Below are 23,127 nucleotides of genomic sequence, written 5' to 3' on the forward strand. Positions count from 1 at the left end.
CTCAGAAATGCATTGCCATCTATGGGGACGGCAATGTAGTCCATGCGGTCCTAGTGCCGCCCACTTGATCTCCAGCAGAAATTCCACTGTGTGAACCTAGCCTTATACAGAAAAGAGCTTTAGGCTAGGTTCAGACTATGGAATTTCCGCCTGCAACTCCGCTTTGAAATTGTAGGCGGAAATCCCGCTTGCTAAAATGTACTGTATAGTGAATGGGTTTCCGTTCACAAATTCACACTCTGGAATTTGTGTAGCGGAATTTGTGAACGGAAAATCCGCTTGGAAATGTCCGCCTGAAAAATGGCGTTGCTCTTTCTTAATGCCGGAAATCATCGTGGAACACATTGCAGTCTATTGGAGACTGCAGTGTCCGCGCGGTCCTAGCGCCAACTGATTCAGTCAGCGCTGGCCGCACTCGGAATCTCTGGGCGGAAATTTTCTGCTTGGAGATTCCGAAGTCTGAACCTAGCCAGGGGTCAGAAGAGGATAAAGCCCCTAAAAGTTGCAAAATGGCAGGGTTGTCTTTCAATTTTACCCTAAAATTATTATTTTTTTAAATTCTAGATTTTGTGGTAAAATGAAAGGTGTCATTACAAAGTCCCATTAGAGGCGCAAATTAACAAGCCTTCATATGGGTCTGTAGCTGGGAAATTAAAAGCAGTATTATTAATATTATTATTATGTAAGGAGGGGAAAATGAAACATTTCTGCCTCCTCAAAGGGTTAATACCTGTACAAAAAGGAAATGCCCAAAGCAGCCTCAAATTATTGCTTTCATTTTCTACCGTGCACTGAACAGTGATGACCTGTCCGGTTGCTAGGGGTAACTGCTCCCCTGTAGCAGGTGTCCATGGCGCAATATGGAGCCGCCCCGCACACCTGAGCACAGAGCCCGCCCTTATAGCGCTGCCTGCACTGGGGAGGGGCGCATAGAGGATGTATGTGTCCTGTAGAGAACACGAGCAGTAGCGGCGGACATATGTTCCTGTGCGGGGAGCAGGTAAGAGGCTGTGACGGGGGTTCAGCTCCTCAGGTGCCGATAGGCAGGTGTGCTGGGGTCCGCTGCAGTCACTTCTAGTCATCTATATATAGGAGCCATAGAGCGGGTGAGGCTCACGTAGACAGGCGTGTGGTCTCCAACCTGCGGACCTCCAGATGTTGCAAAACTACAACTCCCAGCATGCCCGGACAGCCAACGGCTGTCCGGGCATGCTGGGAGTTGTAGTTTTGCAACATCTGGAGGTCCGCAGGTTGAAGACCACTGGCATTGGATACATTCCCCCTCTACCATCTTGCTGTATACCAGTGGTCCCCAAACTGTGGCCCTCCAGATGTTGCAAAATTACAACTCCCAGCATGCCTGGACAGCCTTTGGCTGTCCAGGCATGCTGGGAGTTGTAGTTTTGCAACATCTGGAGGGCCATAGTTTGGGGACCACTGCTGTACACCAAGTAATTCTGGACAAAGTCTTCAGGCACTGACTGGATGTGTCTGGCAGCGGCCTGTCTCCCTCTTTCTCCTGTAATGGAGCTGCCAGGTGACGTTTGGGTAGGGGATAACAAGCTGACTGGTGGGGTCTGACTCCTGAATGTTTGGTGGCCACATATATGGGGGAGATTTATCAAAATTTGTCCAGAGGAAAAGTTGCTGGGTTGCCCATAGCAACCAATCAGATCACTTCTTTCATTTTTAGAGGCCTATGAAAGAAGTGATCTGATTGGTTGCTATGGGCAACTCGGCAACGTTTCCTCTGGACAGGTTTTGATCAATCTCCCCCCTAGAGTGGAGCGCTGTCCGTGGACTGTGCACCAGGCAGTGGTCTCCAAACTGTGGACCATCAACTCATGCAGAACTACAGCTCCCAGCATGCCTGGACGCCAAATGGCTGGGAGTTGTAGCTTTGCAACAGCTGGAGAGCACTGCATAATGGGGATAGTTTACTGTGGACACATAACTCGTCACCCACACACCAGCAGGTCTGACCACATTCATGTATTGTGTCCAGGTGCCTTCAGGCTGCATCACAGCTATCCATCTCATACCAGGAACATGTAGGTCACATTAAAAGAAAGCAGGAAAACCTGTCCTTCGGGAACATTTTCCTCCTTCAGTTTTGTTTGTTTTTGTTTGAGCCTGATGTAGCTTTCAAAGGACTGGGAAATGTAAAGTGTGTTTTTCCAACCAGTGTGCCTCCAGCTGTTGCAATACTACAGCCTCCTCAATGCCCAGATAGCCTTTGGCTTTCTGAGAATGCTGGGAGTTGTGGTTTTGCAACAGCTGGATTGGACTGGTTTGGAAACACTGATATAGAGGGAGGACCCCCTTCTAAGTTCCCATTAAAGGACATCTGCAGCGTTACAAACACTTATCCCCTATCCTCAAGATAGGGGATAAGTGTTTGATCGCGGGGGGTCTGAACGCTAGGGGGGTCTGATCTCCTGTACGGGGCCGCAGCTCTCCCGTGCAGGGGGCATGCCAGCCGCAGCATGACGTTGCGGCCGGCACGCCTCCTCCATACATCTCTATGGCATTCGTGCCTCCCCGTCTTCCCCATAGAACTGTATGGGGACGGGGAGGAGACGGCGCGTCACCGTCGACCTCTAGGTAACCGCTACGCGCTTTAGCGCTCACCTTGAGTGCTTATGGCGGCGCCCTGTTAGGGAGATCGGAATTTCCACGGCAGATGTTCTGGATCCCAGACTCCACCGAAAAAAATAAACTTTGTCATTCTGTCAGCGGAATCCGCTCTGAAATACATTGCCATGTATTGAGAAGGCGCATTTAAGAGCTGTCCTAAGGCTGGCGTGTTTTGCTGGCGCCCACTACGGAATCTGTCGGTATCTCCACCTAGAATTACTTATATATATATTTTTTTTTACATTGTGGTTTCCGTCACTAACAAGGCATCATGTAAATTACTGAACACATCAGGAAAATGTTCAGGGGAAGGTTTCAAGCAAATGCAGCCTGAAGTTACCTGTCTGTGGATCTGCCCTATAGTCTACTACCTGAGCCATGCTTAATATCTGCTGTTGGCTAAATCTAGATTAGGCTGGGTTCACACTACGTTTTTCAACTACGGTTCCCGCATACGTTTTCTATCACCTAATGGGGGGGGGGGAGGGGGAACAGATGGAACAGTATGGGAAAAAGTAAACAGTATGCGTTTTTAAAAGTGCATACTGTTCTGTCCGTATTTATTAAAAAAAAACATAAGTTTTTTGAAAATTCTGTCCATTTTTAATGGGAGGGGTCTTTGGTGGGGACTTTAGGATGCGCATGTGCAAAGAAAAAACGCATATGGTTTTGCCGTATGGAACCGTATATGTGGTTGCAATACGGTTTTAAAACTGGAGCCAAAACCGTGGTTGAACACAGTTTGGAGTACTGTTAAAAACCGTATTGCAAGCAAACCGTACGCAACCGTATGCATCAGGGTGCATACGGTTTGCAATGCTTTGCCTATGTATACGGTTTTCAATACCGTTCCATACGTTTTGACTAATGAAAACGTATGCAGGAACCGTAGTTGAAAAACGTAGTGTGAACCCAGCCTTAGACATAATGGCCCAGATTGATCAAACTGTGTGAGAAAAATTGGAGTGGTTTTCCCATAGCAACCAATCACAGCTCAGCTATGAAGCTGTGGTAAAGTGAAACCTGAGCTGTGATTGGTTGCTGCGGGAAAATCTCTCCAATTTTATCCTCACACAGTTTGATAAATCTGGGCCAATGTGCTGTTTCCAGTGGGATGAGCGGCTGTCGGGCACCACTTGTCTTCCTTGACTTTATAAATAGGGGTAAAGTAATAGTACAGTGGGGGAGGTGCCTAAAACTCCGGTGGAAAATTGGTGCCAGCAAGTTATACATATTTGTAAATTACTTCTATTAAATAATCTTAATCCAGTACTTATCAGCTGCTGCATAATACAGAGGAAGTTCTTTTCTTTTTGTGTTTCCTTTTAGTCTGACCACAGTGCTCTCTGCTGACACTTCTGTTCATATGTCAGGAACTGTCCAGAGCAGGAGAGGTTTGCTATAGGGAATTGTTAGTGCTCTGGACAGTTCCTGATATGGACAGAGGTGTCATCAGAGAGCACTGTGGTCAGACAGAAAAGAAATTAAAAAAGAAATGAACTTCCTCTGTATTATACAGCAGCTGATAAGTACTGGAAGGATTAAGATTTTTTAATAGAAGTAATTTACAAATCTGTTTAACGTTCTGGCACGAGTAGATTTTTAAAAAGTTTCCCAAGTCGTCTCCATGACAGCACTCTGAGATTGCCTCTGCCTAATTGGGACAGGAAAAAAACAGTTTAACCCCTTAATGACCTCGGACATAAATGTACGTCCTGGTTTGGCGGGACTTCGCGCACAAGGATGTACATTTACGTCCTGTGTGTGACCGCGAGCATCGAAACGGTGCTTGCATCACACACGGCAGGTTCCGGCTGCTAGCAGTGAGGTATTTTGAATGGATGATCGGATTGCCCGCGGCGATCCGATCATCCAGCATGACAGCCGGAGGACCCCTCACCTGGCTCCGGCCGTCTCCCGGGGTCTTCTGGTCTGCGATCGAGCAGACCAGAGCAGAAGATCACCGATAATACTGAGCAGTGCTGTGTCCTATACATAGCACTGAACAATATTAGCAATCAAATGATTGCTATAGATAGTCCCCTATGGGGACATGAAAAGTGTAAATAAATAAAAGTGAAAAATACCCTTCCCCAATAAAAATTAAAATTGTCAGTTTTTCCCATTTTACCCCCAAAAAGCATAAAAACATTTTTAAACCTATTTGGTGTCGCCGCGTGCATAAATGTCCGAACTATCAAAATACAATGTTAATGATCCTGTACGGTAAATGGCGTAAACATAAAAAAGTCCAAAAATGCAGCTTTTTTTGTCACATTTTATTCAAAAAAAATTATCTAAAATTTTTATATATGCAAATGTGGGATCGATAAAAAGTACAGATGACGGCGCAAAAAATGATCCCTCATACCGCCCTATATACGGAAAAATGAAAAAGTTATAGGTGGTCAAAATAGGGCGATTTTTAGATTACTGATTTTGTACAAAAAGTTTTAAATAATTTTTTTTTTTTTAAGCGGTACAAAAATATAAAAGTATCTAGCCATGGGTATCATTTTAATTGTATTGACCAACAGAATAAGAAACACATGTCATTTTTACTGTAAAGTGTACAGTGTCAAAACAAAACCCTCCAAAATTTGCAAAATTGTGGTTTTCATTTAAATTTCCTCCCTGTCAGATCGCGAGGGTCCCGCCGCTGGGGACCCCCGGGATCTCGGCTGCAGCACCCACCTGTTGCGGCTTCCGGCAGCGCTGGAGGCTCTCATCCTTGCGCCTCGTCACGATCTCATGTCACCGTGGTCGGGAGGTGTTAGGATGAGAGCCTCCAGCGCTGCCGGAAGCCTTAACAGGTGGGTGCTGCACCTGAGATCCCGGGGGTCCCGCCACTCATATAGGGGATAAGATGTCTAGGGGCGGAGTACCCCTTTAAGATTAAAATGGGCTTGGTCCATAACCCCTTAAGGACGCAGCCCATTTGGGCCTTAAGGACGCAGACAATTTTATTTTTACGTTTTTCGATTTTTTTTTTTTCCTCCTCTCCTTCAAAAAATCATAACTCTTTTATATTTTCATCCACAGACTAGTATGAGGGCTTGTTTTTTGCGCGACCAGTTGTCTGTTGTAATGTCATCACTCACTTTGCCATAAAATGTATGGCGCAACCAAAAAAATACTATTTCTGTGGGGAAATTAAAAAGAAAACCGCAATTTTGCTAATTTTGGAAGGTTTCGTTTTCACGCCATACAATTAACGGTAAAAGTGACATGTGTTCTTTATTCTTTGGGTCAATACAATTAAAATGATACCCATGATAACTATTACTGTTGCGCTTAAAAAAAAAATCACAAACTTTTTAACCAAATTAGTACGTTTAAAATCCCCCTATTTTGAATACCCATAACTTTTTCATTTTAGCTATTTTGGAATTTTTCTTCACGCCGCTCACCGTACGGTATCATTAGCATTTTATTTTAATAGTTCAGATATTTACGCACGCGGTGATACCAAATATGTATATAAAATATTTTTGTAACGCTTTTTGGGGGTGAAATAGGAAATGAAAATAGGACAACTTACGTTTTTATTGGGGGAGAGGTTTTTTCCCTTTTACTTTTTTAAACTTTTTTAACTTTTATTTTTACACTTTAATAGTCCCCATAGGGGACTATTTATAGCAATCATTCGATTGCTAATCCTGTTCAATGCTATGTATTGGACACAGCACTGATCAGGGTTATCGGTCATCTTCTGCTCTGGTCTGCGGGAAGGCAGATCAGAAGACACCGGGAAGGCAGCGGAGGCAGGTGAGGGGACCTCCGTCTGCCGTGCTGGATGATCGGATCGCCGCGGCAGCGCTGCGGGCGATGTGATCATCCATTTAATTGACCGCGATGCTGCAGATGCCGTGAGCTGTATTGATCACGGCATCTGAGGGGTTAATGGCGGACATCCGTGGGATCGCGAGTGTCCGCCATTACCGGCGGGTCCCTGGCTGCGATCAACAGCCAGGACCTGCCGCGCATGATCCGGGCATCGCTCCGATGCCTGCGGTTATGCTTAGGACGTAAATGTACGTCCTGGTGCGTTAAGTACCACGCCACCAGGACGTACACTTACGTCATTCCTCTCCATTCCCAGTGCTTTTCCTGACCCGATTAGGGAAGGAATCTCTGAAAGTGCAGTAGATCTTTCCTTCTAGGGGTTACTAATGTTTGTCTGCCCCATAGAAGATTTTTACCAGGTCAATTACCTGGATTCGGCGTTGGCTCTGTCTGCGATGGAGCTCCGGAAACTGACTTCCCCCCCCCCCCCCCCCCCCCCCCAAGTCCTGCCTTCCGGTCCCATGCAGGCTGGCACAGGCCGCGGCGTCACTAGGCTGGAGGACTTTATGGTTAAACGTCACTTCCGGTGATGTCTGAGTCCTCTAGAGGTCACTTCCGGCCGCGTTTATCTTCTAGTCAGGCAGTCAGTCTACATCTATGAAAATCCAAAAAGACATTGAGGCAGGTGAATGTGTAGACAGCCCACAGGAAGAAGAGGATACAGGGTAGCTATCACTCCCCCTCCCGTAGACTTGCATTGAGGGGCGGAGTGTGACGTCACGCCGGCGCAGGCGTGACGTCACACGCTGCCCGCCCTGTAGTCGCCGGTAATCAGTCCTGGAGCGAACACGCTCCGGGGACTGATTACAAACGGGGTGCCGTGTGCATGATCCCGGGGGTCCCCAGCGGCGGGACTCCCGCGGTCAGGCATCTTATCCCCTATCCTTTGGATAGGGGATAAGATGTTTAAGCACTGTTTAACCCCTTTAAAGGACCCAATGGACAGAAAAGCAGAGAGTCTCTTGAGAAAAACCTGGGAGGCAGCAGCTACTTTGCTTAGGCCCAACATAGCACCTGTGTAGCCAGAACCTTGGGGGTATGGATTAACCAAGTTCAGTTACTTACAGGGCGATACACCTAAAGAGGATATCATCGAAAGTCTGCCTAATCTTAAAATGGCTACTAACTTTCTAGCGGATGCATCTGCAGAATCTGTCAAGTTATCTGCCCGCACTGCTGTTCTGTCCAATATTTCTAGAAGGGTGTTATGGTTAAAATCCTGGACAGGTGATGTTGCCTCCAAAAATCAAATTTGCCTCCCTTCCGTTCCATGGACAATTTTTTTGGACCTAATTTGGATATTATCCAGGCAAAGGCCTCTGACAAAAAAAAAAGGTTTTCCCAAAGAGAAAGCTCAGCCAAAAAAGACCCCTTTTTATCTCTTTTCTCAAACTAATCAGACCTTTAGAGGAGGAAAGGGTAAGACAGGCTGTTGGTCTTACAGCAAAGCTGATAGAGGAAGAGGCTTCTTGTTTAACCCCAACCAGTCCATCACTGGGGGAGGTAAACAATGACGCCATTCCGGTAGGGGCGAGACTGTCATCCTTCGCCCCCATTTGGAAATCAACGATTCCCAATCCTTGGATAGTCAACATTCAGGAGGGTTACTAGATAGAATTTTCCTTTCCCACTCCCCCAAGATTTGTGGTAACCAACCAATCCCCAGGCCCCCTAGCCTTATTCCTCCAGGGAGTCCAGGATCTATTAGATTTAGGGGCAGTCATAGAAGTCCCAAAAGACCAGAGGGGCTCAGGTCACTATTCCTGTCTTTTTCTAGTCAAGAAGCCAAATGGGAAATTCAGGACTCATCAATCTGAAACCCTTGAACAAACTAGTAACCTACAGAAAGTTCAAGATGGAAACCGTGAGGTCAGCCATTCACCTAATAAAAAGCAGGGCAGTCATGGCTACATTAGACCTCAGGGACGCTTACTACCACCTACGTATTCACAAAAACTTCCAATCTCTAAGATTCGCGAGCTAACATGGTCATACAAATCTGTCAGTTAATTGGGGTCCTGGGCTTTAGCCCACCACAATCTCTAGGGCAGCCAAGGGCTGTGTGGGCATGCTGGGATTTGTAGGTTTGCAACAGCTGGGCACACTGGTTAGGAAACATAGCTCAAAGTGAAGGGGCTGCTGCACTTTGACTGGTGTGCCCCTTCAGCTCTTATTGGTAGTTTTGGCGACCTGAGTATTTGTACTGTGCTGCAGACCCTACTTTTTATCATCAATGAGGCTCTCCAGGACTTGTCCAGTCTCAACTTATGACGTATTTTATTAAAGCATTTTGTGTCACAAAATATATTTGACATTACACCACCCAAGGCACTTTCATTTCTTCGTCTGAAATGTCGTGTTACAGAGGAATGGCAGGGCATGTCCTGTTAGTTACAGAAGATATATTTATAATATATATATATATTTTTTTTTTTAACTGGTGGCAGAAAGTTAGATTTGTAGATTACTTCTATTAAAAACATTCTTTATCCTTCCAGTACTTACCAGCAGCTGTATATTACAGAGAAAGTTCTTTTGTTTTTGGATTTTTTTTTTTTTTTTTTTTGATGTGATGCAACTTTTTTGCGACTTTTGCACTTGATAAATCTGACCACTGCAAGTCAAAAATCACTTTTTGCTTTGGTAAGAGTTTCTTTTTTGCTTAGGGCACTGCACAATCAGTCGTACAAAAAATAGTCGCACATGCTACTTTTTTTGCGACAATTTTAAGCAAAAAAAAAGCCTAAATGCTTTGATAAATGTCCCCTATTTAGACTACATTCAGCTCATTCACAGGATGCCGAGGTGTAGCCTGATGGAGGGCACAAAACGTAATGTAAAAGCAGTCTTACTTATTTACTCTTGACAATAGGTTGATCGGAAAGGACCCACAGAAATTAGCTCTTATCTGTAGGGCAATTTGGTATGCTAGCTTTCCACTTTTTTACAACCTCTACTGCAGTTTTTGAGCCAAAGTCAGAAGTAGATGCAGCAGGAAGGTGAAGTATAAATTCTTACTTTATATTTCTCATTTTGTTTTGAATCCACTTTGAATAAGAAATAAAAATCTGTTGCGTGGAAACCCAGTGAAGGAAGGGGCACATATTACATGAGTTTACTGAACCCATCAATTTTGGTAGGATTGTCCAACCATCATGTGAATGGGGGCCTATGAACTAAATTGTGCACTAAATTATCCCACTTGGGTTGGTAGTTTTAAATTAGTAGGTTTTTATGTTCATTTTTTTGTTTTTTGATTCTATAAATTAATATTATTTTTTTTTATTTTAATCACGAAGGTTACACTGTGTATGGTTTGTTTAAAAAATCACCAATCATGCTCTTTGTATAACTATTAACTTTTTTTATTATTAACCCCTTAAGGACCCGGCCAGTTCTCATTTTTGTACTTTCGTTTTTCCTCCTCCCCTTCTAAAAATCATAACGCTTAAAATTTTGCACCAACAGACCCATATAAGGGCTTGTTTTTTGTATCACCAATCATACTTTGTAATGACATCACTTATTTTATAACATAATCTGCAGCAAAACACAAATTTAAAAAAAAAAATTTTATGGGGTCAAATAAAATAAAAATAAAAAACGCCATTTTGTAACTTTTGGTGGCTTCCATTTCTACTGAGAGCACTTTTTCAGTAAAAATGACACCATCTCTTTATTCTATAGGTCTATGCAGTTACAAGTAGAGATGAGCGAACTTCCAGTAATTCGATTTGTCACTAACTTCTCGGCTCGGCGTTTGCTGACTTTAGCCTGCATGAATGAGTTCAGCTTTCAGGTGCTCCGGTGGGCTGGAGACTCTCTCCTAGGAAGAGAGTCACCAAGGAAGAGCGTTCGCGCTTGAAACATGTCTGACTGGTGTGTTTTTACTGTGTGCTTCTCACTTAATAAAGCTGCCTCCACTGCAGTGCCGGACTTCTCCTTCATTTTCCAGTCTCTCCTAGGACTGTATCCACCTTTTCCAGAGCACTTGAAAGCTGAACTTATTTATGCAGGCTAAAGTCAGCAACTGCCGAGCCGAGAAGTTCGTGACGAATCGAACTTCTGGAAGTTCGCTCATCTCTAGTTACAAGGATACCCAATTTATGTAGATTTTATTTGACTAATTAAAAAATATATATAACTACATGCATCAACGTTATGTTTAAAAAATGTCATTTTCTTTTTTTTTTTTTTTTTTACTACAGAGCTTTATGATTTAGTTATTTTGTATATGAAGTGATGAAAAATGCACAGTTTTGGACTTTGGTGTTAAGTGTACACCATCAACTGTGCAGACTAACCTTATATTTTAATAGTTCGGACATCTACGTATACCACATATGATTGTTTTGTTTTTACACTATTTTATTTTAAAAAAATGGAAAAACGAGAATTAAACTTAGGAAGGGGTTAACTCACATTTTTTATTTATTTAAGTCCCCATAAGGGGCTATATCATGCAATCTTTCAATTGCATACACTATTCAATGCTGAGCTTTGGCTCAGCATTGATCAGTGTTATCGGTGCTCTGCTGCTCTAGCCTGCCGTGGCTGGCTGGGAGCATCAGATCCCCGATCAGACGGAGAGGAAGCAGGTAAGGTCCCTCCCACCATCCACTCAGCTGATCAGGACATCTTGCTGGGATTGTTTTCTTAACATTTCAGATGCTGCAATAAACTCTTATCACTGCGTCTAATGGGTTAATGCCAGGCATCAGCTCAATTAGCGATATCCAACATTAACCCTGGGTCCTGGCTGCTGATAGCAACTGGGACCCATGGGGTATGAAGTGTGTTCAGCTCCTGAGCACACTTCAAACCTTGGGTAACGGGACAAGGGTGTACCCATACACTCTGTCTTTAACTGGTTAATAATAATCATTTTCATATAGTGCCAACAGATTCTGCAGCACTTTACAAATTTGAGGATGCAAATAGAGACAAGTATTAGACATTACAATATTACGCACAAAATATTCAAGCAGTAGGCGTGCGGGCCCTGCCAGCCAGAGCTTACAGACCTGAGCTTTGCGTTGGCCAAAAGATTTTAAAGCCTTTATACCTCTTAGATGAATGTTTTAATTGAACTTTAATTTGAATACTCATTTTGCCCATCCACTTTCCTATCAGGGATGTTATGGGTATGTTATGGTATGTTCACGCAGCGGAATTTCCTTGCGGAATTCCATTGAAGAATTCAGACCAATTCTGTGGCAATTTACTGCAAATTGACTTGAATGGGATTCTGCAGTCCTATTGAGACAGAATTTCTGCAGCAGGCATTCCTCCAGAAATTCTGCTTTCTGCATTTTGTTAAATTTAGGACTAGTCGTATATTTTGTGGAATTATGTGGCAGAATTGAAATAAATGATGCTTGAATTTCTGTGTTTAGATTGCAGAAATTCCGCTGTGTGAACAAACGTTACTAAAGTTACCACTTTTGCTTTTCAGTTCTGATCTTTGACCCTATGACTTGTGCCAAAGAAAGACTAAGCACAGCCCTAACCTTCTGATTTTATTAAGTGGATATGGGAGTTGAAGAAATATACATTTTATTAAAGGGGTTAAGCCTTTCTGCCAAGGGTTCAGTTGAGAAGATGTCCATAGGTTTCTCTGAGGGGGGGGGGCAATCTACCAGGGATAAAGGGGAGATTTATCCATGTTGGTGTAGAAATCATTTAAACTCTGTCAGTGCTTTCTGCAAGTCAGACCCATGCTGAAGATAGGCCATCAATATTTTAAGGCTGGATAATTCTCTTGGATCTCTCTTTAGAATTACTCTCCACTCTGTCCAAGAGATGAGGATCACTTATTATCTCACAGTTCAGGAATAGTGTATGAGATGGGTTTTCTAAGGCTAGGATCACATTGAGAATTTTTCTGACTGTATGGACATTTTGGAATCTCTGGAAGTGTGGACGATGCAGCAAAACTCCATTTGACAGCAATGGGATTCCGCTGCACTCTAATTCCCAAGCGGAATTATGCTTGAAAATTCCCCAGTCTGAACCCCACCTAAAAGACAATATATAGCAAATTGTTCCATGTTCCTGCATGGATTATGGCTGAGTAAAATAAGTAGAAAAGCTGGATGAGCTTGTATGTAAGTGGATACCATGGCTAGGTATACAGCTGTGTGGATGATTAGCAGCTCCTCAGTAACTTGAGCTATGCATTGTCCAATGTGCAAATGATTTCCGTTTGTATAAGTCTACACCATGGATGCAAGAACAGATATGGGGAGAGGCTCCGGCACTACAGCACTAATTAAATGGCAGTGATGGGTACAATGACCACATTTAGTTCTACAGGCCTCTAAAACTTGTGCTTCTGTTTCCATACTTGCTTGTGCTGTAGATTAGTACTCGCATGGTTTTCCCATTGCTAATATTAATGGCATAGCCTTTGGATAGGCCATTAGAAACAGGTTAATATGGGTGACTCCCAGCACCCTCTCAGCCAGTGATTGAAGTGGGCATAGCAGGTACAGCTCCATACATTTTGTAGCAGGTGTCTGACTGCAGTTTAGTCTCATTCACCTGAGGGCTAGCAATACACTATTTATAGTCCAATCTATATAGAAGAATGAAAACTAAGCACTCACTAGGTAAGATTTGCAGTGCGTAGCTTCTTTATTGAAGCAAACAGTGCATCAGCATGTACAGGCGGGGAGCAGGTAAGAGGACAATGTGGGGGGAAGGAGAAAGGTGACGGACCGTTCGTAAAGCCTATGCATCATGCCGTAAGTGGGTGTGCTTTTAAATCTGAGCATACAGGTATCACTATGACATGTAAACAAAGCAAAAAACAGACAAAGATGCAAAAATACTGATTAAAATCAAAAACCTACTATGAAGGTGAGATCCAGGAACCAAAGCTACTGACGTAGGAGATGAGAAACTCCCATCTCATTGCACTCATTGAGCCCTAAAGGACCCATTGCCTCTGTGCGGAGTATCTATCTAGACTCCTTATCAGTAGCTGTTGGTGTCTGTCTTTACCTCTATCTGCGTATTCCACGCTTTCTAAGGCAGCAAATTTTCATGGCGCTCGGGTCATTGTTTACTTCTTACATGTAGGATATAAAACGGGTTGCTTTGATTCCTGTAGTCAGGGATTGACTATGTTCCTGAATACGATGGAATAGGGGTCTAATGGTTTTACTAAAATGAAACCTCCCACAGCTGCATATTAGACTGTAGACAGCATGATCAGATCTACACGTAATACTGTGTTACCTGAATATTTAGCATTGTAGTTACAGAAAGAACATGAACCGCATGCAAAGTTCCCTATTGGGCAGCTATCTATTAACCAGTTAGACTTTTTTGCTCTAACGGTTTTGGTTTTTAATGAAGTCTCGTATGGTAATGTTTTTTTTCTATGGGTTATGGTTGGGGATTTTGCCACACATACTTTTAAATCGCTGTCCTGCTGCAACATGTACCAATTAGAAAGGTTAGATTTTTTTTAATCTGGCAATTCATAGAAGTATTCTTAAATGAGAACATACACCTATCAATTTTATTTTTATTTTGGGATTTAAAAAGATTTTTGTGAGTGACACAAATAAAATTCCACCGGTGTACCCTTTAAACTGTGTTTTAGAGAGCATACCTGTTTGTTGTCCTGATCGGTATCGGAGACTTGTAAATCGGGAATTGTTCTGGATCTTTAAGTTGAACTCCTTATGGCCCCATGGTCTGAACGAGACCATTGAGAGAACAACGCAAAGTTAATTGGAATATGATGGACTGTTTTTGTTTTTAGATTATAAAATTTTCGTTCCGATTGTGATGTCCTTTTCCGGTCATGTGCATTGACTTGGCGTTTTTTGATCATGTTTAGCATATATCTGATGAAAGGGACGGACCGTCCCTGAAACGCATTACATGTTTACAATAAAATTGCACTTTATTCAATAATGTTTGCACCTTATCCATGGAGTGCTTTTGCACATCCCTACAACCTGCACTTTACCAGTGTAGAAACCTCCTGTATGCTGTTATCTCCACATGAATTTGAGTAAAGGGTTGAAGCTTCAGCCGAATACGGAAATACTACCACCATTCTCCGAGCCTGTAGGATGTGATTGTTGATGATCGAATCCTCTGAGCATTGTGCCTCGTGAATTGCACAACAAAAAACAGTGAGTTTTATCCTACCTGTAGATTCTGCCTTATATTTGGGAACCATGGCACATTGGAGTGCTCATCTGCTTTTTGTCTTTTTGTATCTGGACAGTTCCTGGCATGTACAGAGGTGTCAGAAGAGAGCACTGTGGTCGGACAGAAAAGAAATTCAAAAAGAAAAGAACTTCCTGTTGAACATACACCAGCTGATACTAGAACAATTAAGATTTTTAAAGTAATTTACAAATCTAACTTTCTGATACCAGTTGATAAAAAAAAAAAAAAAAAAAAGTACCCCTTTTTAAGGCGAATTAGTTGGCTGTAAGGAATACTATTTTTGCATGGGTGAGATGTGGGGATTTATAATGCAAAATGGAGTTTTGGATGTAGGTTTCCTGTAACCAGAAGTTTTCAGGAAACCATCAATGATTTCAATTTTAACATCCAATAACTCCAATGTTTGATCCCAAAAGGATGATGTAAGCCTCATATTAACAACATTGATCACGTTAAATAAATTCACAAAGCCATCAAACTCTTCTTTAGTACCGTCTCACGCGAAGAAAATATCGTTGACAAAACGGAGGAAACTCTCAAGGTGGGATACATAAGGGTTTAAAGATGTGAATACAAATTTCCGTTCGAACATAGGCAACATTTTTTTTTTTTTTTGTGAATTAGCACGAGATAGGCATATCCATCGCCATGTCCATTTGTTTCCTATACCATTGGTTATCATATTGGAAGGCATTATTCTGGAGAATCAAAGATACAGACTCAGCCACAAAATCTATAAACTTGCCAGATTTTTCAGTACATTGGAAAAATTTGCAAAAAGCCTGTACACACGCATCCTGTGAAATGCGGGTGTACAAGCTCTCCATGTCTATTGAGGCAAGCTTAAAACCCTTCTGCCACTAAAACAGTGTAGAGCAGAGATGAGATCCCCCCCCCCACTGTATCACGAAGGAAAGCGGTAGTATGTTTCAAAAGTGGGGAGATGGGCCTATCTACATAGCTAGACAGGAATTCAGTAGGTGACCCTCTTCCTGCAGTTATAGGGTGTCCGGAAGGAGCGTATACTAATTTATGTTTTTAGGTAGGCTGTACCATTAGGGTTTTATAGAGGGGGGGGATTCACGTGGTTTTGCTCCTGTAATGACAGATCCTCCCCCCCAATTGTTCCTGCGGGCTAATTTTGCATAGCGGGCAGCAGTGAAAGGATGAGGATGCAGAGCAGCAAGGCTTTAGGCAAGTGAGGCAGCCTGTTTCCATTGCCTGACGCCTGGCTGTTTACTTTCTTTACAGTGTTGCCCACTTGACAAATTACACTGCTCAAAAAATAAAGGGAACAATTAAGCATAATGTAACTCCAAGTCTATCTAGGAAGCAACACTGATTTACAATGATTTTCACATGCTGTTATGCAAATGGAACAGACAACAGGCGGAAATTTTAAGCTATTAGCAAGACACCCCCAATAAAGGAGTGGTTCTGCAGGTGGTGACCACAGACCACTTCTCGGTTCCTACGCTTCCTGGCTGATGTTTTGGTCACTTTTGGTAGCATAAGACTGAGTCTACAACCCACACACGTGGCTTGGGTAGTTCAGCTCATCCAGGATGGCACAGCAATGCGAGCTGTGGCAAGGAGGCTTGCTGTGTCTGTGTAGTGTCCAGAGCATGGAGGCGCTACCAGGAGACAGGCTAGTACATCAGGAGATATATGCTAAGGGCAGCATGGTGGCTCAGTGGTTAGCACAGCTGCCTTGCAGTGCTGGGGACTTGGGTTCAAATCCCACTAAAGAAAACAATAAAAGCGTTATAATAATAACGTCAGCAGAGAGAACTGTGGTCTTGATGTCATCAGAGAGCATTCCAAAAAGAAAATCATTTCCTCTGTAGTATTCAGCAACTAATAAGTACAGGAAGGATTAAGATTTTTTTAATAGAAGTAATTTACAAATATGTTTAACTTTCTGCCACCAGTTGATTTAAAAGAAAAAAGGTTTTCACCAGAGTACCCCTTTAAGGGGTTTAACCCCTTAAGGACGCAGGACGTAAATGTATGTCCTGGTGAGGTGGTACTTAACGCACCAGGACGTACATTTACGTCCTGTGCATAACCGCGGGCATCGGAGCGATGCCCGTGTCATGCGCGGCTGATCCCGGCTGCTGATCACAGCCAGGGACCCGCCGGCAATGGCCGACGCCCGCGATCTCGCAGGCGTCCGCCATTAACCCCTCAGGTGCCGGGATCAATACAGATCCCGGCATCTGCGGCAGTGCGCGATTTGAATGAATGATCGGATCGCCCGCAGCGCTGCTGCGGGGATCCGATCATTCATAACGCCCCACGGAGGTCCCCTCTCCTGCCTCCGTCCGGCTCCCGGCGTCTCCTGCTCTGGTCTGTGATCGAGCAGACCAGAGCAGAAGATCGCCGATAACACTGATCTGTTCTATGTCCTATACATAGAACAGATCAGTATTAGCAATCATGGTATTGCTATGAATAGTCCCCTATGGGGACTATTCAAGTGTAAAAAAAAAAATAAATAAATAAATAAATAAATAAATGTCAGTTTTTTCCTATTTTACCCCCAAAAAGCGTAAAAAAATTTATAGACATATTTGGTATCGCCGCGTGCGTAAATGTCCGAACTATTAAAATAAAATGTTAATGATCCCGTACGGTGAATGGCGTGAAAGAAAAAAAAGGCCAAAATTCCTACTTTTTTAATACATTTTATTTAAAAAAATATTATAAAAAATTAATTAAAAGTTTTTTATATGCAAATGTGGTATCAAAAAAAAGTACAGATCATGGCGCAAAAAAATGAGCCCCCATACCGCCGCTTATACGGAAAAATAAAAAAGTTAGAGGTCATCAAAATAAAGGGATTATAAACGTACTAATTTGGTTAAAAAGTTTGATTTTATTTTTAAGCGCAACAATAATATAAAAGTATGTAATAATGGGTATCATTTTAATTGTATTGACCCTCAGAATAAATAACACTTGTCATTTTTACCATAAATTGTACGGCGTGAAAACGAAACCTTCCAAAATTAGCAAAATTGCGTTTTTCGTTTTAATTACCCCACAAAAAAGAGTCCTTAAGGCCAAAATGGGCTGAGTCCTTAAGGGGTTAAAAAGGAAAAAAAATTCAAACCTATATGGCAGACCATGAGTGTTCTGTTACTCACCCTGCCTCATATACACCTCAGAACAGGCGAGAAAAATAGGACTCTGAGGTGTCGTTCCTGTGCGTGAAGTGTGACTTTTGATGAATTTGGCGCAGGAAAGTCTACTAGAATGCGATTTTTTTTTTTTTTAATTTTTTTTTCCCCTCTACAATTGAACTAACACTAGAAAACAATTGATTAATTCCCCTCCCGATCCCTGAGTTCCCATAAAACTTCCAGTGTTCATATATAGCAGGCCCTAAAGGTTTGAAAAGGAGCAGTCAGACAAGCTTTATACTTTTTTTTTTTTTTCACACAGAGGCTCGGTATGAAGGTTTGATGGTAACAATTTTCACCAGAGGATTGGTGACAGATGTCCATTTTAGGTGATGCTAAAAACTTCTATTTCAGAGAAACTTTTCCAGGTGTTTTTCTGACAGTTGACTCCGCAGGGACCCCAGGCCAGCTACACACGATTTACAGTTTAGTTGTAGCCAACCCTTAGCATGAGGAAAACAAAACGCAACACAACTGGCCTAGTCTACTTTTCAGGTTGAAGTTTCCCACTTCCCCCAGAAAACTCACCAGAACTGGCCCAATTCTCCCAAGTGGTAATGGATCCCTGTGTTAGCTCACAGTCTACTTACTGCAAGTCATCAGGCCTTGCATGTCCAAATGACAACTCCTGTGCAAAGGGTCTCCTGACAATATGCCAAGTAACCTTTTATGCACAATCCCTTTTGGTCCTTGATCACAGTTCCTCTGTAATTCGAGCCCAGCCAATATTGTCTGCTAAATAAGCCCACTGGCTTGTTCATCATAGTCAATGGGCCAGATATACAGAGGAAGTGTTGGTTCAACATCACTTTCACAATGCACATTTTGCCCTCTAGCTTTCCACCCACCCTGCACCTTGACAGACAAGCTTAAATCAACTGGTGCCAGAAAGTAATACAGATTTGTAAATTTAACTCTATTTAAAAATCTAAATCCTTCCAGTACTTATCAGCTGCTGTATGCTACAGAGGAAGTTGTATAGTTCTTGTCTGTCTGACCACAGTGCGCTGACGCCTTTGTCTGTGTCAGGAACTGATTTGCTCCTACTCTGGACAGTCCCTGATAAAGAACTATACAACTTCCTCTGGAGCATACAGCAGCTAATTACTGGAGGGTTAAGATTTTTATATAGAAGTAATTTAAGTCTGTTTAGAAGTACTCCAGATCTTTTTTAGTTGTATTGCTCACCAGTTCCAGCAACTCAGGACCCAAAAAGGTGCTCAAACTGCTTGTAAAAAACAAAACCTAGCTGAACACAGTATAGCACACACAGTGCCCACCATATTTACAGTGGAGCAAAATTAATACTTCTAAAAGAAACTGCTCTTAAAATAGAACGTCATCTCACAATTGAGATTTAGCATGAACAAACATCCCCTAAATGCTGAAATATATGGTTGTCCTGAGCCCCCAATGACATTTATGCAGCTTATAGGGCAGATGTACAGGTGCTGTTCAGCTTAATGAAAGTTGATCCTGGCTGTACCTCCTCAAAGGAGAGGAAGCTGGAGGATGAATAGTAGTATGGATGCTGAGGCAAGCTACTGTGCTGAAGAGGCTTCTCTGTGCTAAAGTTACCTTGGCAAGAGCCTTGGTGATGCCAGATGTGTTTCCTGCCATCCGGTTTAGCTGTCTGGCAGGAGAACCAGCCAGGAGCCAAGTTGGAGGTACCCCTGAAACATCCTCTTTACCATGTTCTATTATGCGTGTATGTAGCGTGTGTTGGGAAGCTTCAGCATACTTACTGACATTTGTATATAACTCCCAGGGACGCAAATCTTTCTTGTTGACAAATTGCTCATACACTGCAGTGTTTTTATACCTTTATTCATTTTTTTTTCTTTTTCTGTTTTTGCTTTCCATAATATGTATATAAAAGTGTCTGTGAAACATTTGTAATGTCAGACCATGCTTGAGCACCCCAATATCTGGCAAATATCAATAATTAGAAACACAAAAAATATTTGCAAGGATATGTGCCTTTTTTTTAAACTTTAACTTTTTATAGATCTCCTTTTAAAATATCAGATAGTGATAGTAAATTATAAAATGTATAATTTCATCAAAATAGGATCCAATAGTTTACACCCTGAGCAACTGCACAATTAGTGCTTAGATCCAAGGGATGATCAATGCAGAAAAATCTCTATTTTTACATAAATGAACTATAGTAGTATACAAGATAAAACGCCAAACTCGTTTGTCACTCAATAATCAGAAACTTCTGCAGGGTGCAGGCATAATATGACAGTGCTAGGACCACACAGGAATGCGCAATTTCATAGACTGCTATGCATTCCGTGCAGACTCTACACAAAGAAAACATGTTTATTCTTTGTGCAGACACGGAAAATGAAATGTCCGCGCCGGAAACATCTGGCACGGTAATTCCACCGTGTGCACAGGGCAGCAGAATCCTGTTGAATTCAACTGGACTCTGACGCAGTGGAATCTGTGCTGGATTCCAATGTGGAATCCGGCATGAAAATTCTGATGTGAGAACATGGCCTAAGGCTTCTGCTACATATGCAACTGCAGAGGCTTTTTCTGTCCAAGAAAAGGATTACATTTCTCAATATGAAGGCCAGTGATGCCTGTATGTACTAAACAGCCACACAATCTGGTGCACTAGACCTTTCCACCATGAATGTGCGCCAAATCTTACTTAAGAACATAGGAGGAGATTTATCAAAACCTGTCCAGAGGAAAAGTTGCCCATAGCAACCAATCAGATCGCTTCTTTCATTGTTAGGAAGGCCTGTGAAAAATTAAAGAAGCGATCTGATTGGTTGCTATGGGCAACTTTTCCTCTGCACAGGTTTTGCTAAATCTCCCCAGAGGGATAAGTCTTCAGTCATTACAAGCTACTGTACAATTCCTTCAGTCCAGTTCCGGGCACTTAACACTATTTCCAGTGCCGTACTATTGTATGTATTGTTCCCATGCCCTGGAGAATTGCTGATCATTATTACAGGATTAATAGAAAAGAGCTGGATTGATAAGTATATTGTAATTATCATATGTGGGAAATGTCCATTGGAACTCTGTGCCTTATCTTTTATCTACAGCTATTTACCAGTTTGAAATCTGCCCTGTGTAGGTAGTCAAACTTGCCTCTGAACAGTAAGGCTGGTTTCACACTAGTGTATTAAAGACGCAGTTTTCATCTATATTACATTCACAAGTCCCAGCCTGACTGGGTCTGATGACCTCAATGAATATCTGTAGGTTTGGGTCATTACTAGAGATGAGCGAACTTACAGTAAATTCGATTCGTCACGAACTTCTCCGCTCGGCAGTTGATGACTTTTCCTGCATAAATTAGTTCAGCTTTCCGGTGGGCTGGAAAAGGTGGATACAGTCCTAGGAGACTCTTTCCTAGGACTGTATCCACCTTTTCCAGGTGGCTGAAGGCTGAACTAATTTACGCAGGAAAAGTCATCAACTGCCGAGCGGAGAAGTTCGTGACGAATCGAATTTACTGTAAGTTCGCTCATCTCTAGTCATTACACCCATGGTCAGTCAGGGACTTGTGCATGTCATGTGTTACGCTAGTGTGAACCCAGTTTTAGAGAGACTAAGGGACACGGAGTTAGATTTTCTTCTGTCATTAGTCACTAGAATACATTTTTAATAAAAGCTATTTGTTTGGTATTTAAAGGGGCAAGGGGTCTTTAAAAATCATTCCTCATGGTATCTGAAGTAAATCTATTATCTTTCCAGCAGGAAGAAGATCCAAGACTATGTATAATGGCCTAGCTTTCGTCAATTTTTCTGTGGCGGACAACGTGACCGGCCTAGATACAATGGATGGACATGAGATGCCGCTGACAGGCTCATTGAGTCTTGAACCCAGCTGTATACTGATCTTGATAATAACAGGAAAAGTGATCCTGAACATATTAATTCTTGGGGCAAGACACAGGAATGTTGGCACAAGCTTAATGGGCTACTGCTGCGTCTCTCTAGCTATTGTGGACTTTATGCTGTTACTTGCCATTGCTGCCATCCACTATTTTCAGGATTTTACAGTAGTGGGCCTAAGGTTCACCAGTTACCACATCTGTCTGTTTACACAGATTATATCTCATACCTATGGTATCCTTCATTTGCCGTTTCTTTTGGCGTCTGGACTAGATTACTATTTGACTATTGTCAAGTCTATACATATCCCATGTGCCTGTTCAGGACTTCTATATACAGCATGTGTTGTTCTTCTATGGACTGGGGCATTTGCCCATGTTCTTCTCTCACCAATGAGATCTCCAGCGTTGGACATGGGACAGTCTGGCTATCAGTGCACTTTTTACATTAGCAGCCAAAGTTTTTACTTATCCATTGTTTTAGTCTGTAGTATTTTTACAGCACTTTCTTTCTGCTGTTTTGAAATTGTGGCTTTCTTAAAGTCATTAAAAGTGATATCCTACGCCAGAAACACTGTGGTCCTATTTTCATTCCCACAAGGAGATATGTGGCCTGTCCAAGGAGGTAAACGCCTCATGGCAGCTCTCTTGTTCTCCTTTTTGGGCACTTGGGCCCCATTTATTGTTTTTCAAATAGTCATAATTGTTTTGTGTGCACATATCCCAGGATACATGGATATGAATGTCCCCTGGTTATATTTTATGAACAGTTTCCTAATAGGAGTTTCCTATGGACTTAAATATCCTGATCTTCAAAGAACTGAAAATACATTTTCTAAGGACCCTTTTATTAGCTGGAAATACTGTATTATGCCTTGTTTGAAAGCTGAATATACTAAAGTAATGCCTCTCCGAGATGAGTTTACCTCTTCAGTAATGACTGTTTAATGCTTTCATTGTAGGTTAAGCTACTCCTGATTTGTATAGAATAAAATTGAAGAAAAAAACAAAAAAACACCATGTGTTATTTTATGTGTTTACACACTCACTTTGGACTTAATCATGACTGATTTTTGTTATATCTACTGACCTTTTCCTTGGTGCAGGTTTGTGTCCTTCTGAGTACTCCACAAGGTAGTGTAGTCACTGCTAGAAGAAATGCTTTTAGAAGAGAATACTATGGAAGGCTGGTTATTAAAGTAAATATGCCAGTCTTCTAACAAAGTTGCTAATTTGCACAAAAAAATTGAAACTTTTTAATGGGTTTTATACCATAAAAAAAAATGTGGGCATGGCTTAGTATAAAGGGGCAGTAGCCACTTGCTGCCAGCTACATTTACTATAGGACACACCAGAAAATATACGTTGTAGCTGAAGTCTATACCGGTTTCTGGCTGCAGTAG

At 42.2% G+C, this 23,127-nt stretch overlaps 1 protein-coding gene across 13 annotated transcripts; it reads left to right on the forward strand.

Moving 5' to 3' along the window:
• The first annotated feature begins 794 nt into the window (after window positions 1–794).
• Window positions 795–22,723, forward strand: GPR160 (G protein-coupled receptor 160). 13 transcript variants are annotated; one of them, XM_056565144.1, is made up of 2 exons: window positions 795–1,000; window positions 21,588–22,723. In XM_056565144.1, exon 2 carries the CDS (start codon window positions 21,605–21,607, stop codon window positions 22,670–22,672), a length of 1,068 nt encoding a protein of 355 aa, XP_056421119.1. In that variant the 5' UTR covers window positions 795–1,000; window positions 21,588–21,604; the 3' UTR covers window positions 22,673–22,723. The 13 variants fall into 13 exon arrangements, with proteins under 13 accessions (XP_056421119.1, XP_056421117.1, XP_056421121.1 ...); XM_056565142.1 differs by having other exon boundaries at window positions 797–1,000; window positions 21,585–22,723; XM_056565146.1 differs by lacking the exon at window positions 795–1,000 and adding an exon at window positions 1,022–1,033 and having other exon boundaries at window positions 21,585–22,723.
• Window positions 22,724–23,127: the final 404 nt, after the last annotated feature.

Source organism: Hyla sarda, chromosome 3 (assembly GCF_029499605.1).
Source record: "Hyla sarda isolate aHylSar1 chromosome 3, aHylSar1.hap1, whole genome shotgun sequence".
NCBI classification, from domain to species: domain Eukaryota; kingdom Metazoa; phylum Chordata; class Amphibia; order Anura; family Hylidae; genus Hyla; species Hyla sarda.